Source organism: Callithrix jacchus, chromosome 10 (assembly GCF_049354715.1).
Source record: "Callithrix jacchus isolate 240 chromosome 10, calJac240_pri, whole genome shotgun sequence".
Taxonomy (NCBI): Eukaryota; Metazoa; Chordata; class Mammalia; order Primates; family Cebidae; genus Callithrix; species Callithrix jacchus.
Genome location: NC_133511.1, coordinates 78,678,800 through 78,698,093, shown reverse-complemented (window position 1 = coordinate 78,698,093; position 19,294 = coordinate 78,678,800). Strand labels below are relative to the sequence as shown.

General features: G+C 42.8%; 1 protein-coding gene across 15 annotated transcripts in view; it reads right to left on the bottom strand.

Annotated features, from left to right (window-relative positions):
• Nucleotides 1-19,294, bottom strand: part of TEAD1 (TEA domain transcription factor 1) — a 273,925-nt gene that overhangs the window by 163,422 nt on the left and 91,209 nt on the right. For 13 of the 15 annotated variants that reach the window (XM_078340545.1, XM_035265829.3, XM_035265833.3 and 10 more), the window contains exon 2: nucleotides 19,039-19,294. In XM_078340545.1, the coding sequence (XP_078196671.1) occupies nucleotides 19,039-19,294 (256 nt within the window). The other 2 variants (XM_078340551.1, XM_078340553.1) reach the window with 1 other exon arrangement.

Sequence of the window (19,294 nt, the reverse complement as noted above, 5' to 3'; positions counted from 1 at the left end):
CATTAGGGTGTCAAATGACTGAAGAGTCAGTCTTTGATCTGACACAGAGAGAGGGCAGGGCTTGCTGCATCTGGCAGGTCATGCCTACCATCTCTGGGTTTTCTCCAGTCTTCTCCACACTCACGCTAGCCCTCAGAGAGCAAGCTGGAGCAGATTTCAAAAGGGGGCTGATTCTCCTGCTTCCCCTCACCCTGGCACTGCACTTCTCAGTGACAGGAGCAGGAGTTAACAGGGTAGCTAAAGCCTTGCAATTGAAACTACCAAATGGAGCTGAGCAACACGCCCAGGGAGGGTGGGAAGAAGGAGATCACACACGAAGCCCAGACCAGTTCTAACTTAAGAAAAGGGAAGAAGGAACTAGGATCCTGGACCTGACCCATTAACTCATCTTAGGGAGCCAGAATGGAACATGCCAAGGCATTCAGCACCCCTGGCACTTGCAAGAAAGTGATCTGCTTCCATCAACACAGCACCAAGAGAAACACTTCAGCACACTTAGTACAGTAAACATATATGAATTCAGGCTCCCCGCTCCTGCATTTCTAAAGTTTCATGTGACGTGCAAGATGCTTACTCAAGACAATGACCCTTAATGCTTCCAGTGGATTCTCTTCTAGACTGTCTTCCTTTCTGTCCTTTCCTTCTGTCTCTGAGACAAGCTTGTCCACTTCCAGGGTCTCAACTCCAAGCCCTGTGATGATGTCTTCCACACTGTTCTCAAATCCAGAATGCTCAACTGCCCAGTGACCACTAACACCATCCCCATGAAGTACCCCAAAGCCCTGCCAACTCCATACAACCCAAACTCATTACAGCAATTCTGGCCCTTACAACTTGTCTCCCTGCTGTACACCTGTCTCTATAAATGGCACATCTTTCCCCATCAGAAAACCCTACAGAGCCCTCTCATCTCTAATACACCTAATCTAAATACCTAATCATTAATATACTGACCTAAAATGTCCTTCCCATCCATCCCCTCCTTATCACTTCCACAGCCTCTGACCTAGTTCAAGCCCTCCTCATCTCCTACCACGAATTCTGCAGTGTCAATCTCCTTACAGGAGATAAGGCTCCCAGAGTAATTCTCCTCAAACACTTGTTGAATATCCTAAAAACAAGGGCTCCCATCCCCCTTCCTGTGCATATGCTACATACACAGAAAAGTTGTGAACCTTTGATCTTATTGTTCGAAGGACACTGCCTGACACTTCACTCCCATAACCTCTCAGCTTAGCAACCACACCACACTCCATCCACCCTTCTAGACATCCCACATGCTACCTCTACCAGCCCCCTTACTATTCCTGAAAACACTGTATTTTCACGTCTCTCTGCCTTCAGCCTTCTCTCTCTTCCACTTCGTCGATACCTGAGGGACAATTCAGCCTAGACAATTCAGACTGTGAACTGTCTTAGCAGTCAGACATGGAAGGTTTTTTTGGAATCCCAGCTCTACCACTCAGTAGCCATTTGACCTTGAGTGTCAGTGTGTGACCTAAATATCTGAGAAACAGCTCACTAGGTTTTCCCCAAAACTGAAATGGGAAATTCCCTCCACAGATATATCCTTGGAAAAAACACTGTGAGAGGTTTTCACAAATAAATGCATCTTAGCAGAGAATCTTCCTGCCTATTGGCACATGTCTTCCAAGTTCTAAAGGAGGAACTACCCGTAAGCGGCACAAGGCATCTACAGAGAAGCCAACTGCAAAGCTTTACCAGCACTAACTTCCAGAGCACAAGGGCTGGGCTCTGGCCATCTCCCAATGAGAGGCTCAAACACTCGGGCCCAAAGACACCCTGCAAAGAGCAAAGCTGGTTACTGACTGTGAGAAGATAAGTTCTCCTAAGACACTGCCTTTAAAAAAAAAAAAGGATGAAAATTCTGGACTTTGTCATCCAGCGATTTAAAAAGTGCACGTGCACACACACGCAAACACCTGGTTTAGTGACTTCTAGACACAAAAACTCTGGTTTTTATCACCCTGACAGTGATTACTCTTTTGTGAACAAGACCGTGTTTAGTGACATCTGGATCCTGAGACCCAAGTTCAACCACATTTTAAGGATAACTAGATTCAGGTTTACTGGGCACTTTTGGGGTATCAGGATCTTGCACCACGTAACTTCATTCACCTTCTCCAAAAGCAGCACTCAGCTCCCTCCGTACTGCTGCCACAGACTCAGTCACCTTCTCCCTCACCTGGTATCGAGTTAACTGGTATGTTCACCTGCTTTCTCAGCATTCTCCTCTCTTTCCATCTTTGCTACTATAAAAGTGCTCTGCACCCGAAGTAAGAGAGCTATTATTGCAATGGTAGCTAACATTTATCACACAATTTATCAAGGCCAGGGATGATGCTAAGCATATATAAGAAGTAATGGGGTTCTGAGATTCTGATAAGGCTTGCACTGAATCTGTAGATAAATTTGTAGGTAGTGTTGTCTTAGCAATGTTAAGTCTTCCAACTCATGAATATAGAATGCCTTTCAATTTATTTAGGTATTTAATTTATGTCAACAATATTTTGTAGTTTTGGAGGTAAATGTTTTGCTCTTGTTACATTTATTCCTGTGTATGTTGTTCTTTTTCATATTATGGTGAATAAAATTGCTTTATTTCATTTTCAAGTTGTTTATTGGTTAAGTATAGAAATGCAATTGAGTAGCTGGGCATAGGGGCTCACACCTATAATCCCAGCACTTTGGGAGGGCGAGGAGGATGGATCACCTGAGGTCAGGAGTTCGAGGCCAACCTGGCCAACATGGTAAAACCCCACCTCTACCAAAAATAAAAAAATTAGCCAAGCATGGTGGCAGACACCTGTAATCCCAGCTACTTGGGAGGCTGAGGCAGGAAAATCACTTGAACCTGGGAAGCAAAGGTTGCAGTGGGCCGAGATTTGTGCCACTGCACTCCAGCCTGAGCAACAAGAGAAAAACTTCGTCTCAAAAAAAAAAAGAAAGAAATACAATTGAGTTTTATGTATGTATCTTGTACCCAGAAGCCTCGCTCCAATTTTTTATGAACTTTAATAGTGTCGTGTGTGTTTTTAGCTACATACAAGATCGAATAGATATACTTTGACTTCTCCCTTCCCAATCTGAGTAATTTTTTATTTCATTTCCTTGTCCAATTGCTCACTCCAGTATAATACTGAATGGAAGGAGTAAAAGTAGACATCCTTGTCTCGCTCCTGATCTCATGAGGAAAGCATTCAGTCTTTTACTATTATATATTATATTTGCTTAGATTTTTCATAGATGTCCTTTAGCAGGTAAGAGGCCCTCTTCTAACCCTCGTTTGCTGATTATTTACATCAGGAAGGGGTGCTGGATTTTGTGAAATCCTTTTTCTATATCTGTTGAGATAATGTGGTTTTTTTTCTTAATTCTATTATGTGGTGTATCACATTAATTGATTTTCAGATGTTAAACCAACCTTGCATTCCTGGGATAAATCCCACTTGGTCACTGTATATAAACCTTTTATATGTTGCTGAATTGGGTTCATATTTTGTGGAAGAGCTTCATATCTATATTCATAAGAGATATTAGTTATTTTCTCATGATTTTTTGTCTGATTTTGCTGTCAGGATAATACTGCTCTCAAAGAATAAACTGGGTATTCTAAGTATTTTTAATGTATTATCTAATTTAAACTTCACACCAAAGTTATGAGATAGGCACCAATAATAGTCCCACTGATCAAATGCGGACATGGAGGTTTAGGAATATTAGTGAGTCCGTGGTTACACAGCCATTGCAGTGGCAAAGCCAGGATTTAAACCCCAACAGCTCTTACTCCCAACCCTACTCCCTTTACCACCAATGAAGAACTTATTCCAATAGGCCGATAAGCCCCTTATATATCAGCCAATGAGCTAGCTAGATTTTTGTAGCCTGGAAACTCACCCTAACTCAATACTCTGCTGAACTCCACAGTGAGAGCTTACTTAGTTCACTGCTCCTGCTAACTGTATCATTCAGGATCAACAATGTCATCTTAGAATAGTCAGTGGTGGAAATGATTTTCAGGCAACTAAAACTAAACCCACAGTCAACCTGAAAAAAGTAACATTTATACACACACACACGCACACACACACACACACAAACACACACCTCCCACTTAGAAACATCTCAAATGAGCTTATAAACATATTACGTTCAGTATATACCAGGGAAAAGAAATGGTCAAAGACTAACTTTCTAGAATTATGCCTTACTATTGTGAACAAATTACTCTAGTTCACAGTATCTCAGGTGTAAGATCAATATGGTTATGATGGAAAAGTGTCAACAGGGGAGTAGGTTCTTGTAAATGAGTTAATTCTCCTAAGTTCTGTTTCACCAGGTGGTTTCTCAAGATAAAACAATCCAACAGAAAACATCCTGGACTCTGCTTTAGTTTCTTATTTATGTAATAAAAATTCTTGCCCATGTTGTTTCACTAGAATGTTGTAAATGTCATAAAATGGCAAGAATGCAGGAAATGAAAACTCTTGAGAGGCAAAAGATAGAATTTTATTACCAACAACTTTCACTAATTCAAACATTGAGGACCTAATGTGTGCCTGGGACTGTACTGGAGGCTGAGCAGCAGTGGCCCTTGGAGAGTTCTCAGCGGGTATGGACCCACAGAAATAAAGCCTGACAGTGCTTACTACAGTTTAAAAAAAAAAAAAAAAAAGCATCTTTCGAACTCTTTAACAGTTAAAAGTCATGTACTATGGAAACATAAGAGAGGAGAAAATTAGCTCTGCCTGTGGAGACTAAGGAAGGCTTCAGAAAGGATGGAATATGATTGTTTTTCAACAGGGTCTTGAAGGACCAGTAGGAGTTTACCAAGCAAGAAACAGGATGAACAGTATCCCAGACACCAGGAAAGCCCATTCTTCCTTTTCTATTGTTTATCTGGAACCAAAACTCTCTTCCACCCTAGCCAGGCAGCAGTGCAGGGATGCCAAGTCCTGGGCACATCAGGACTGGAGCCTGGATACGAACCCCAATCGGTTTGGCTCCATAGCCTGAGCACTTAACCACTACTTTCAAGATTAAATATAATTAATGAATACAATGAAATGAGAATCTGACCCTGGGCAATTTACTAAACCTCTCTAGAACATGGTTTCCTCATCCGTAATGTGAGAATAATAGTAGCTATTCGTAAGACTTGTTACAATGTTTTAATGCTAAGTGTTCAGAACAGTACCCTGCACACGCTGCAAACACTGGATAAATATTCATCTTGAGTCCCAGTCACAACACCTGCCCTGGTCAGTCTATGCCTTACTAAGATTCGTACATTTCAAAAGGTTCCTATCACAATGCATGTGTTCAACCCACTTGACAATTCCGTTCACCTAATGACTGTTTGTGGCTGCTGTATAAGGACACATGGGGACTGAGAGAATGCTTCCTAATACATATGGTTTACAATCCAAGTAACCTAAATAGCATCTTTCATAATCAGGATCGTATCACCACTGCATTTTGTGTGTTGCTGTGAGACAGAAAATACAAGGGCACATCTTAATACAGAGATTGCAATAACAGTTGAATAAACATGCAATCCGATACCTCACATCTGGCATGTTATCATTCCCAATACTTTACTCACAATCAAATATGTTTAAGGCTGTAGCTACTTTATAGGTACAAATGTCTTTATCAGGACATTAACGTGCACCAAACCTCTCTCAATAAAAGCAGTCATAAACAACAATCTCCTCTAAGCTGTCATGGAAGCTACTGTGTTTGTAATAGAACCATTCATCTAAGAGACAGTTGCCAAAGCGCATCTGAACACAATAGCAGGCAAGTTACAGAGCAGAGGCAGACCCAGGGAAGAGGGCAGGCATAGAGTGAGCAATTGGGACCTTTGTAAATGGCCGAAAAAACTCAGCTTATTAACATATGTTAAATATTACCACAGAAGCTGTAAAGCTTTGGGGTGATATATGTCCCCCAAAGCATTCTCTTTTGGGTAGCCTAAAAGTTCCTTGCAAAAGTAACAATGTTCTATGGAAATTTTCAGCTAATTACCAATTTCACTGCCTGTAGGGGGAAAAAAACTACAATGCAATAAAGAAAAAAATTTTTAAATAAATTAAACATCCAGGGCAGCAGGTTTCACTGTCACACCTTTCAGACTGTGTTCTAAAAGGCTAAGAGGGAGAGAAGACTATATTGACATAGGAACAAGCTTTAAAGAAAAATAAGGTTGGGCACAGTGGCTCATGCCTGTAATCCCAGCACTTTGGGAGGCTGAGGTGGGAGGACCAACTGCGGTCAGAAGTTCAAGATCAGCCTGGCCAACTTGGTGAAACCCCACTTCTACTAAAAATACAAAATTAGCTGAGCATGGTGGTACATGCCTGTAATCTCAACTACTTGGGCAACTGAGGCAGGAGAATCGCTTGAACGTGGGAGGCGAAGGTTGCAGTGAGCCAAGATCATGCCATTGCACACCAGCCTGGGCAACAAGAGAAAACTCCGCCTCAAAAATAATAATATTAATAGTAATATCCAAATGGGCTTTGAAGAACAAATTTGATTTTATTATTTAGCTGGAACTAAAACATGTGACGAAAGGGAAGGTGGGCAGATGGAATAATCTGCAGGGTATGCATAGCAGGTCAATATCAAGCCAATCAAACACATTCGTACTGAAATATAATTAACAGTTATAATCAAATGAGAATCTGCAGCACACTGTAAAGTGTCCGGAGTGTTTTTATTCTCTAAAATCCACCCACCTCTGTCCAAAGGCAGTACAAATACAAGATTACTTGCCAGGAATCTATTACAAAGGATAACAAGACCATCACAAACACTACTGGCAGACAGAAGCCCCCAACCCTCCAGGAACAAACCACATCTACTCTCACGTACAGGTTGAATGAAAAATACTCAGCAGAGACGTGGATCCTGCTCACTCTATTTGTGGTGTGAACCTATGCATTTTTGAAGACTCGATGTGGACATTTTCCTCTCTTGCTCCCATCACCATCTTACCATAAACATGAAGGTTGGAGTAATACATCTCTGAGTTGGGCCAGCTGACTGACACACCCAAGTGGCCAGCATACCTGCTGACGTCCTGGACCAATGTCCTAAAACCTCTGATAAGAATGCCCTGTTCTCCTCCGCTGCCCTAAAACTGCCACTCTCTGACCACCCGTCCCCTGAGCTCAGCACCCCAGACGCCCACAAGTATAAGAAAGAGATGCTCTCCAAACACACCTGCACCCCTCCCCGCCCACCGTGACCCTGCTGTGACTCCCCTGGGTGAACCCCCCAGTAAATATCACACCACAGCGGACCCAGGCAATATAGTTTGCTTTCTGAGTCTTGCTATTTTCCACATTTTTCTTTAATGAATATTCTTTACTCAGAACCAGAGGAAAAAATAAAACAATTATCTTTTTTCTTCTGATTCCAAAAGTAACATATGTTCTCGACTGAAAAAATCTTATTAATACCGAAACATAATAGAAACCAAGTCTCCTATAATCTCATCTCCCTGTGGCAACCATTATTAGTAGACTGTAAATTCCTCCAGATTTTTCTCTAGGATCCTCCCCATGTAACACACTTCTATATTTAAATTTATCAAGTTGAATGGTCTCTAAGATAGCACCTTTACTGAGAGACCAACAGAACACTACCACCAATAATGATCATTTATTATAAAAAGACCACTTTAAACACATACTATCACTGGAATGGGATAAAATAAATAACAACAATAACAGATCAGAGACAAGCTCTCACGTGAAATGGAAGACCATAGTGACAGATCAGTGAGGAACTGAAGGTCTAGAGGTGGGGGTCCGGTGGGAGGAGAACAGCAAAACAGTGTTGAACCCAGGCCTGTGCTGCTAAGAACACAAGCCTTCACCCACTCCCTGCTTGCCCTGATGCTGCAGAGGGCCACTGTGCGGGAGGCCTGATTAACCTCTAGCCAGCGACAGACTCCCTTTGGTCTCTTCCATCATTTGTGACTCTGATCCCTCTAAGTCTGCCCTGAAGCTCCCCGTCCCCTGTTCTTTGGCAGAAACCCTAAGGACGGGGGGGCTCAGCTCAATTTCTCCCTTAACTTTATAGCTCTCTAACTGAGCTAGGGACATTTAATGCTGCTTGATGGTTCCAAACTGTTCTTTGCTACTTTTCCAACAAGTCCTGAACAGGCCCAACTTCTGAAAGCATTAATTTTTTTAAATATAACTTACATTTTCTGACTTTTATTTTAAGTTCAGGGGTACATGTGCAGGTTTGTTATATAGATAAAGTCATGTCATGGGAGTTTGTTGCACAGATTATCTGGCTGCCCAGGTATTAAGCCTGGTACCCATTCACTATTTTTCCCCATCCTCTCCCTCCCTCCCACCCTCCACCAGGCCCCGTGTCTGTTGCTCTCTGTCTGTGTCCATGTGTTCTCATTATTTAGCTCCCTCTTACAAGTGAGAACATGTGATATTTGGTTTTCTATTTAAATTAATTAAAGCATTAATTTTAAGAATTCAAAGAACTTCCTCATACATAATTACATTTTCTCTCAACACTGCTGAGAGGTAGAAAGAAACATGCTGACTTACCTGCCCCATTCTACTGGTGATGGCAACGGGGCTCAAAGAGCTTGTATGCCTGGCCCATATAACTATAACTATACATCACAAATAGGTACAGTTTTGGACCAACCAAAGAATTTGGGAGGAGGAAGGTAGAAATGCTGGCATTTTCTTTTGACCTCGATGTTCCTCCTGTCCCACTGTTATACTCTCTGCATTCTACTGGGTAGATACCACTTACACTCTATCAACATCTTTCCATTCATATCCATGGAGCCATGTACTCCTCAAAGAAATCCCCCAGCATCTGGTTTACTTTGGTACCTTCTTTACAAATTCACACTTTACCACTGTGAGGTTCAGCATCTACATGATTAATCAACTAAGTCTGGATAAACCTCACAATGCCTTGCTTCCTCATCTCCTATGCCCATCACCCACAGTCACATCAGTTGACCATATTTGTGGCTACACCTCGAAACTCATCCCTTGAAATCTCTCCATCTCTAATCTCAATGCTGCCTCTCCCATGCATGACCAGAGGCTCCTGTCCTGCCTCCTCTCCTACACGCAGCAGAGCCTCTAAACAGCACGCCCATGACCTACCAGCCCCTCCAGCTTCAACTTGTCCTTTCCCAACCTACGACCAAGCTGTAACAACTGTGAAAATATAAATAAATCCAATAATCCTCTTTGCCAATGGGTTCCCTTACAAGTAATATGCATCATAGACCTACATTTAAAACATACAACTATAAAATTTTAGAACAGGACACAGGAGAAAATTTTCAGGAGGCAGCACTAGGCAATGAGTTCTCAGACTCGACACCAAAAGCATGACCCACAAAAGAAAAAACTAATAAATGAGATATCGTTGAAATTAAAACTTTTGCTCTGTTAAAAGTTTTGCTCTGCTAAAAGTTCTTTTGCTTTGCCCATGTGAACAGGATGAAAAGATAAGCTACAGATAAGGAAAAAATCTTTGCAAACCACATATTCAAACAAGGGAGTTGTATCTAGAAAAAAGAATTCCAAAAACACCACAGTAAAAACATAAATCCTCCAATTAGAAAATAAACAAAAGACATGAACAGACCTTTCACTGAAGAGGATATACAGATGGCAAATAAGCACATGAAAAGATGTTCAACATCATTAGTCTTTAAGGAAACGCAAAGTAAAAACACATAAGGTATCGATACACACCTAATAAACAACGGTCATGACACCAAAAGCTGGTGAGGATGCAGAAAAACTAGATGGCAGGTGAGAATGTAAAGTGGTATGGCTACTCTGGAAAACACTTGGGCAGTTTAAAGGAAAATAAAATGTTAAATGTACAAATACCGTATGAGCCAACAAATTACATTCGTGGACATTTATCCCATGTAAGTGAAAATTTAGTTTTATACAAAGACCTATACATGTGTGTTCATAGTGGATTTGTAATGACCAAACACTGGAATCAGCCCAGATGCCCTTGAACATCAGAATGGTTAAACGCTGGTACATGCACAACACATAATACTACTCAATGGTAAAAAGGAAAAAACCTGATACACACAACCTGGATAAAGCTCCAGGGAATTAAGCTGAGTTGAAAAAAGCCAATCCCAAAAGGTTCATGTAGTCTGATTCCATTTATATAACTTGTTTGAAATGACAAAATTTTAGAAACAGAGAACAGATCAGTGGCTGCCAGCAGTCAGGGAGAAGGGCAACCCGGGCCCTATGGTGTAGAAGCTGTTCTGTATTCTGATTGTGGAAGCGGACATGAACCTGCACAAGGCTAACTAACACACAGCAAGTAGTATACACAACTTAGTACACACACACAAATGAGTTCAAGTAAAACTGGGAAAATCTGAGTCAGATCAGTGGGTTGTATCGTTGCTAATATCCTGCTTGTAGTATTACACTCTAGTTTTGCAAAATGTAACCATTTGGGGAAAGGGAATGGGCAACATGCATAAAGGATCCCTTTGTGTATTAGATCTCATAATTGCATGTGAATCTACAATATCTCAATAAAAATGTCAATTAAAAAAAGAAAGTAATACTCTCTAACTTCTTCTTGGGCCTTTCACTGCTGGGCAGTTCTTTTACTCACCCTTGTCTACACTAACACCTATACTAAGCTTGCTCTACTTTTCAAAAGCCCACCACCCACTCCACCAATGTGATCTTAACCTTCATCTGAGAAAAGCAATGAGGGCCCCTCTCAGCCCTCCCCATCCTCCTCCATTCTGCATAAGAGGAAAAGAAGCTCCCTTCCCTTTAAAGTCCTTTCTGGGTATTTTGCTCCATCAAATACATCCTCCACTAATAAATTCTTCTCCCCAGCTAACCAAATGACCAAGTCTCTCTCCTGTCCTAAAATAAGACTTCTCTTAATTTTTTCTGCCCTTCAGGATATCATGTCTCCTTCCGTGCATGGCCAAACTCTCCGAAGACTGGGTCATGGTAATGTTCCTTTTCAGTAGAAAGGGAACATAAACTGAAGAACGAAACTAGTGTCATTCATTTCCTGCATGAAAACCTGATAAGGACTGCTTCAAGTGTTAGTCTCATTCTCTGCTCACTTGTCTCTTTTATCAACTCTAAAAATGTGGTCCTCTCTACTTGGACCCAGACTGCAGCTAGCCCAGTGGCCCTCAAACCTGTCTGATCACCCAAATGACGCAGGAAGCGTTTAGAAATACAGTTTCCCAGGCCATACTCCCAGATATTCTTAGTCAGTAGTTGTTTTGTCTTTTAAGCTCTTTTAGTGTTTCTGTTGACAGTGAGACTTGGGAACCACTAATCTGTCTTCCCTTTTCTGAAAAAGGCAATCACTTTACTCTCCCAGTGCTACAGACATTCCATTTAAAATCCATGCCAGTTTTGCCCTTGATAAATTGTGAGCCTGGGCCTCACAGGCCATTATCAGATCACTTCTCTGGTGATGAGTCTCTAAACTACCCCTGCAATTTCAATCTGACTGAGCTCCAAGCAGAAATTTCCAACTACTTACAGGTCATCTCCATCTGGATGGTCACCCAGCACCTCAAGCATATGACGAAACTTAACTCCTCATTCCTCTCCTCTCTACAAACCTGCTTCTCCTGCCTCCACTCCCCAACTCGCTTAATAGTCTCACCATCCTCCCCATGACCCAGAAATGGAACCTGAAATCAAACCCCTCCTTCTCTTTCACAAAGTGCATCCCGTCAGCCAGTTCTGTTGGTTTTACCGCTGAAACTCCTCCCTCCCACCAGCACTGCCTGCATCCTAGTGCGGGCCTCATGCTCTCCTACTGGACTACTGTAATAGCCATCTAACTTGTCTTCACCCCTTCAGACCTGGCTTTGTCAAACACAGGCCAAGACATGTCATCTCTCCTGAAAAAAACGTAATGGCTTCCATCTGCCCTCAGGATGAGTGCCAGGCACCTTGGTGTGGCCCTCAGACCCATAACAACACAACGCTGGCTCAGGTACCCCTCCCCCAGAAGATACTCTCATTTCCAAACACATTTCCAATCAGGGCTAGGCCCTTCCAGGCCTCCATGCCTTTATCACGCTGTTCCTTCAGCCAGAATGCCCTTCCCTTCTCCTTTCTCCTACAAAAGCAAGTCTGAACCTGTGCTCCAGAACTCACGTGAAGTTATACGCAACAATCCTAAAACTACAAACAAATATGTGATTTTTCTGGGGAAAGGGTCCATAGCTTCCTACAGATTCTCCAAGGGCTCTATAATCCAAAATAAGTTTAAAAACTGCTACATGATCTTTTTCCCAAAGTTCAAAGTTAGCTAAGTCTATCTGTCTCATACTCTCTTTCATTCTCAAACATAAACAAGTACATTCCCCAATCATAAATAATCATACTTTGTGCTGCTCCACTACTAAACCAGGTATGTCTCTAGTACAGAATACACTTCCTTTCATTTGAATACTGGAGTCATTTGTATTGACTGGCTTGGTTGTAAATGCTAGCTCCACAGCTTATTTACTGTATGACCTTCAGCAAATAACTTGACCTTGCTGGGCCTCAGTTTCCTCAGCTGGAAAATGGGCATAATTATAGTACCTATATTACTGGGTTGTTTTTGAGGAATAATCAAGATAGCAGATCCTGTAACAATGGGAAAGTGCCTGGTACATTAACTGCTCACACAGGTCAGCTTTTTAAGTTATTCTCTGTTGTCCCCACTCACAGTCAAAACACAGTGCAGACCCTCAATAAATGATTTATGAATCCACATCCTCCTGAATCCCAGGGCTCACTCACTGCCACCACAAAGCTGCTGGAAAGTCTAACTTGGTAATACTTTCACATTCGTTTCCTTCTACCTTCCTTATGACCAATTCTTGAGCCATCTTTAATTAGCTATTTTTTACCCGGATTGCACAAGGGCTCACACCTTGTGCATAAACCTTTGCATACCCCCCACACATTAAGCTTCCCAATCAAAATGCTGATGACGCTGGCTTTGCTATTCTCACAGGAACCAAACTATTTCAAAAATCCCCCATTACTCATCAGTTCTGAGCATTCCAGAATTAACCCTTCCTCTGCTATTGTTCATATTTTGTGCAGAAATCCTTTCTATCTCTCCAACTAACATTTGCCAACATAAAAAATAGGGGTTCTTCTTTCTCCATCTAAGATCATTAAATAAACATCTTCCTGGTTTTTTTCCTTCTTTCTCCCTTTCTAGCCAGTTCCTCCTACAGGAGAAGCCCTCAGGGCTTACAGGCTCAATCACCTGCGTTCTCTGTTTGAACCATAATTCATCTCCCATAAGCATTTACTCAGCAAACATTACTGACACCTTCTATATTCCAGGTCTTGAAATACATTCTATGATAGGTAGGGTCCCGGCTTTGGGAGCTTCTAGCCTATTCTACCACATAGCTCTTTGTTTCACACTTCTAACCAATTAACTTGAAATAACACCCTGAATCAGAGGTCAGAAAAAGGAAATCAAAAATGCCACATGACATTCGGATGGAGCACCAAGAACACTTTGCCAAGGCCTGGAGACCCTGCAGGGCTCAGAGTCTATGACCATCTCCACACCAGGGCTCTGGGGTCTCCACTGACACAGCCTATCTCCCTGATCCTCAAAGAGATATTGTTGAGAACACAGTCTCTTACAAAAGGATGAATCTGCAATTCTTTGACCAGTCCTCTGCATCCAGGAACGCAGGAACCACAGATTTCAGTCCCCTTCCTATACTGACTGATCAATACATACTTAAACTTGCTTGTGTGCACTCTCATTCTGATACTCCCTTGTCAATTCTGCCACTAGCTCTTTCAAAAAGCCCCCTTTCCTCTTTTGACTTCTGTTTCTGTGAAGTAAAGAAAGGTGCAATCCTAAGTTCTATGTTATCCTGGCAGGCAAGGCACAGGTCAGCAGCTAGGGAGGACTGGCTAGAGACCCTACCCCCCAATCTTCACTGGTCTTCATTCAGCTCTCTGGGGCTGACCAGCAGTCCTGGTTGGTACCCCAGTAAGAAAGGGTCCTTCCTTAAAGAGGACCTAAGCAAGAACCCTGAAGACATCTGCTTGCAAAAGGAGAAAGTCAATAGTAGCCAGAAAGATGTCTGGAAGCAACTGCTCTGCCCAGGCTGCTTGTACGATCCCAGGGCATAGAACCTTCCAGACATCCTCCTGGCCACTACCGAGGCCAACCTTGTGATCTGAGATCCTCTCTGCTATGTTATTTGAGATGATTTCTTCCTGCCAGCATGGGGCCAGGTGCCCTGGACCTTGGTAGCCAAGAATAGGCTTCAAAAGGCTAAATGGAAAGTGACCATCCTCAAAGGGCTCAGACTTCTCAGAAAGCTCTGGCACACAGTCCTGACCTTAGGTCAGTTTCCTGCAAATGAACTTAAGACAGCTCCATGAGGGCAGGGACTATGTCTGTCTGATTCACCACAGTATCCCTGACAATCCCTAGAGCACAGGGCACAAATACAGCTGGTGCTCAATACTGATTCACTGGATTTATGTATAATGGTCTCTACCAAGGAAGGAACAAGAGCTCAGTAGAAAGAGCCCAAAATGTAGAGTCAGACAGCCCTGAATTTCAAACCTGCCAGCTATACCATTTATATTGCCACATGCAAGCCACTTTACCCGTCTCAGACTCAGCTTCCTGTCTATACAGTGAGGATAATAACACCAGCCTCAAAGCATTGTTAAGAGCATCGGACAGACTCATATGTGAAGCCTTTAGCATAGCGCAGGGCAGAGGGCAGGTCTGTGTTTTCAGTTCATAAGCACTTACGTACCTCTCACTGTATGCTAGATACAATTCAAACATTGCGGTGGGGGGGGTGTCCCAGATAACAGTTCATTTAATTCTTGAAACAATCCTATGCAGTAAGATCAATTAACCCTCCTTTTCAGTTAACAAATTGAGACAGAGAAGTAAAGTAACTCAAAGTCTGCTATCCAGAAGTGCAGGGCCAGGATTCTTACTATGTATAAAGTCCGGACTGTTCAGTGCTTTACTTCTCTGCCTCTACACCATGCAACCACTGAAGGTTAGTTCCTGTTGCTGCCCTATTGGATTATGGGGTATATCTGACTAGGGCTTTCAGTTGCAAAGGAAACATATTCAGGTGTTCCCATGGTTTGCTATTTATTTTGTTTTTTAAACTATGGCCTGCTCCTCTGAGATCCAATTTTGGGTAAGTTTGTTGATCAAGAACTTCCCTATCATATTGTCCTCCTGCTATCTCCTCTCACACGATCTATCAGAAAGAGACACACACACAGCTGTGTATAAACAAAAAATGAAAAAGGCACCGAAAAAGAGAAAGCCCAAGGGAGTGAGCACACGTGCCCTTAGGAACCAAGTCAAAGGATGTCTCACATCCCTTCTAGAAATCCCCCAAAATGACTGTCTACACATAGGGTGTGGAGAGCCACCTAGCCACACGGAGCCCAAACACATCAAGTCTCAGCTCCCCCAAACACCAAGTTAGCAGAAAGCAAATTAAGACCTCGCCTCCAGTGGCCAAAACCTCATCATAAAGAGAGTTGTCCTTTTTTCTCCTCTGTAAGACTGTATTTGCCCTACTGCCAACCATGAAGGAAATTTCATTATCAAAATAAATCACTTGGCTGGGCACAGTGGCTCAGGCCTATAATCCCAGCACTTTGGGAGGCCAAGGTGGGTGGATCACGAGGTCAAGAGATCGAGACCACCCTGGTCAACATGGTGAAACCCCGTTTCTACTAAAAATACAAAAAAATTAGCTGGGCATGGTTGCGCGTACCTGTAATCCCAGCTACTCGGGAAGCTGAGGCAGGAGAATTGCTTGAACCCAGGAGGCGGAGGTTGCAGTGAGCCGAGATCACACATCGCACTCCAGCCTGGGTAACAAGAGTGAAACTCCGTCTCAAAAAAAAAAAAAAAAAAATCACTTGACCTTGCTTCTCCGATGGCTCGGATTAGTGACATCACAAAGCACTCTACAAACGCTCTGAAATATTGGAATAACCCTTTCAAGTAAAAAAAAAAAAAAAAAAAAAACCTTGGTATTTCACTAAAATACTAAATCATTTTTTATTTTACTGCATGGAATCCAAGAATGCTTTAAATGTTTTCATTTTCAAAATCCTTAGAGAAAAAGTATGCTCTTTAAGGCCTTAAGAAACTCTGATTCCTGGTCTGGTTTGTGTCCTGATTCATGTATGGTAAGATGGGGAACAGGCCAAAAGCCCAGGACGGTAGCTCTGGCCCCACACTGTTCATATGATTCAATTCTCGAGTGGCTGGGGCCTCACTGTGGAGGCTCCCAAGTCATCTTTCTCTCATCCTCCAAGTCACAGCCAGGTCAAAGGCAGTTCCCAAGCAACTAAGACACTTCCTCTTAAGGGGTCCAGTCTCCACCACCCATAGCCCTATTAACCACCATGGTTCCCTTCTAAGGTAGCAGTAGAAGCAAAGTTCCTCAGACAGAGGGAGTTCAAGGGGGATGTTTCCTCCCTAAGGCAGCTGCCTGGACATGGGAGCGGCTGCAGGACAGTGCAGCCAGTGCATCTTCTGAGCCCCAATTAGGATACCTAGTCCTGCAGGCTGTGTACTAAACCCACAACCAATAAGACTGTTCTTTCCAAATGAGTTAAAATTCCTCATGCTGCTTGCTCAAAAGGATTGTCCCATTTTAAATCAGGTTAGCCGCCAAAACAAGTCACTAAATGTGTTGCTGAGTTCAGGAGAAAAGAACCCGTATATCAAACCCATGCACACTAAGGAAGCACTCAGATCTTAAGTTACACTAGGTACCCAAGACAGGCTAGGCTCCCAAGCAGCAAAACTGACCCTCTCGCTCAGTGACAAGTCACAAAACCACAACATCACAAAACGGAAAAGTCCAAAGGATCCATGGACATCATCAACTACCATACCATCTTATTTTACACAGGAGAAAACTGAGACGAAGACCAAAGGTAAAATGTTCAAGTTCATTGTGGATATGACTACTCAAATCCAAAGCCTCTCAGTGTTCTTCCTAGCCTGCTGCCTCTGAGACCCATTACCAACAAGAACTCCTATACAATTATTTTCACACAGAAATATTTTTATAATTGGGTTACAGGCGAATTGGTTAAACCCACCAGGGCTGCTGCCGATAAAGTAAAATCTCAATGGAGAACAAAACAAACTGGAGTTGACAAAAGTTAACTTGTGTTTTGAATTATGTTCTCAGCCCAAAATCTTATACCTGAAAGGACAATACCCTTCCCAGTATTTACTGTGAGAAATGAAGTGCAGGAGCTATGCCCAACTGGGATTTCTAACACTATGCCTTTGTTTTAAATTAAAACAATTTTTGGGCAAACAAATGAGTGTTGTACAAGGTAGTGTCCCAAAGTTAGGTTTCACTACCTATAATAAAATCATCTTCAAAGAAGCTTCAAAGATTAAAATGCTTTTCTCTGCCTGTAAGAAAGGGAGGTACTGCATTTTCAGCTATGAAAACAAGACCCACAAAGCGAATCACCAGGGTAAAGACGAAGAGCCCACGAAAGATACAGGCATACAGAAAATCTAGGGCCCTGAAACTCTCTTCCCATAGTAGCTGAGATGTTTCATCCACAGTCCATTTCACCAGATATGAAGAAGCTTCCCACGGTATAAAGGGTATTATGGAAGCATAAAACAAATGCTGAAGGCTTGGGTCTCCTTTTCCTGTGTGTGTGACAGCCTGAGAGCCTCCAGTGCTGCAGAAAGCAAAATTTTCCTTGTTTCCATTACATCATTCAAGTTGGAGAGGAAGACGGTGGGGGGGGGCACAGCTGGTGGCAGCTGCACCACCATCTGCTTTCTCCTTAGCAGTGTGCACTAGTTGAAGTCACAGCCTCCTATGGCTCCTGACAGAGGAAGTGCAGTATTAAAGGTACAACACCCTATTATGAAAAAGACTTCAAATTGCTTAGAAATAAATCAATCCCATGACAAGTTAACCTTAGGTAGATCACTGAGCCAGTTCTCTTTGAGTTTAGGTTGTGTTTAAGTCTTTTTTAGACTCAGCTACAGTGCAAACTGTCAACTTAACGTGCTCAATTAGACAGGGAAAATGTTCAAGCAACCACACCTGCCATCTGCTTCTCAAAAGGTAAGCAGCCAAAAAGTACAGGTCTGCAGCTGGAAGCATTTATGGAAAGAAGTTAGGGGGTGCCCAAACCCAGCAAGCAAGCCCCAGACTGGCAGGTGGATCCTTGCTGCTGCCCTTAGCATCTGAGCCAGCTAGTTAACAGGTCTCACTCTCCTTGGCACTCTTAGTGTTTCCTTCAGAATGCCCTGCAGGGCATCCCCCAAAGAAGGGAATATGGTTGAGAATGACCCATGGGTGCTAATGCCTTGTCTGACTAATTGAACTGCAAACTGGCAGCAAAGCAGCAAACTGGTGGTTCAGATGCTGATCAAGCCCATGCACAGGTTTTCTCTGGCCTGTACAGAGTTGCTTAAAAAAAAAAAGTGCTAGCTTTTTAAAAAGAGTAGATTTCATATAAGCACCTAGATTGCTGGCTCTTCCTCAAGGGGGTGGTGAGCAATCAGGGGATTTGGCAGCACCAGGCCCCGATTCCTAGTGCATCAGTTATCTACAGGTAAGTGGCAGTGCTTCCTTGCAACCAGATCTGCGTTCAGAAGACCGCCTCCCCACCATTCCGTGTCTGCATATGCTAGTCCAACTATCTGTGTTCCTGCCTGGACCCCTAGAGTTTCTGATGTAATACCACTAAGCATGTAGAAGAAGAAAAGCCCAGATTTCCCAAAGGTTCTCTACTGACTCTTCTTTTTAGTTGAATGTTGGTCCTTTGGATGACCCACTAAAATTCTACAAATATAATTCAACCCCATACAAATGAATGGCTCTTGCTGGAAGACCAGCTATAATATATCCCCTACAATAGGCTGTAATATTTTAAAGAAGCGTTTCAGGCCACTTACCATACATTTTGCCTTCGTCTGATAAGATGATTTTCCTCCTCCCACATGGCGGATAGATAGCCAGGGCCTCCTGAAAGCTCTGTTCAATGTCGGGGCTCCAGACCCCTTCTGCATCATTGTCAATTGGCTTATCTGCAGAGTCGCTCATCCTTTCCATGTTTTCGGCAGGGCTCTCGCTGCCGCTCCAGCTGCTGGGCTCAATTTTGGCGGTGGGATTTTCCAAGCCGAAGCCTGGAGTCTTTTCAAGAAAATAAAC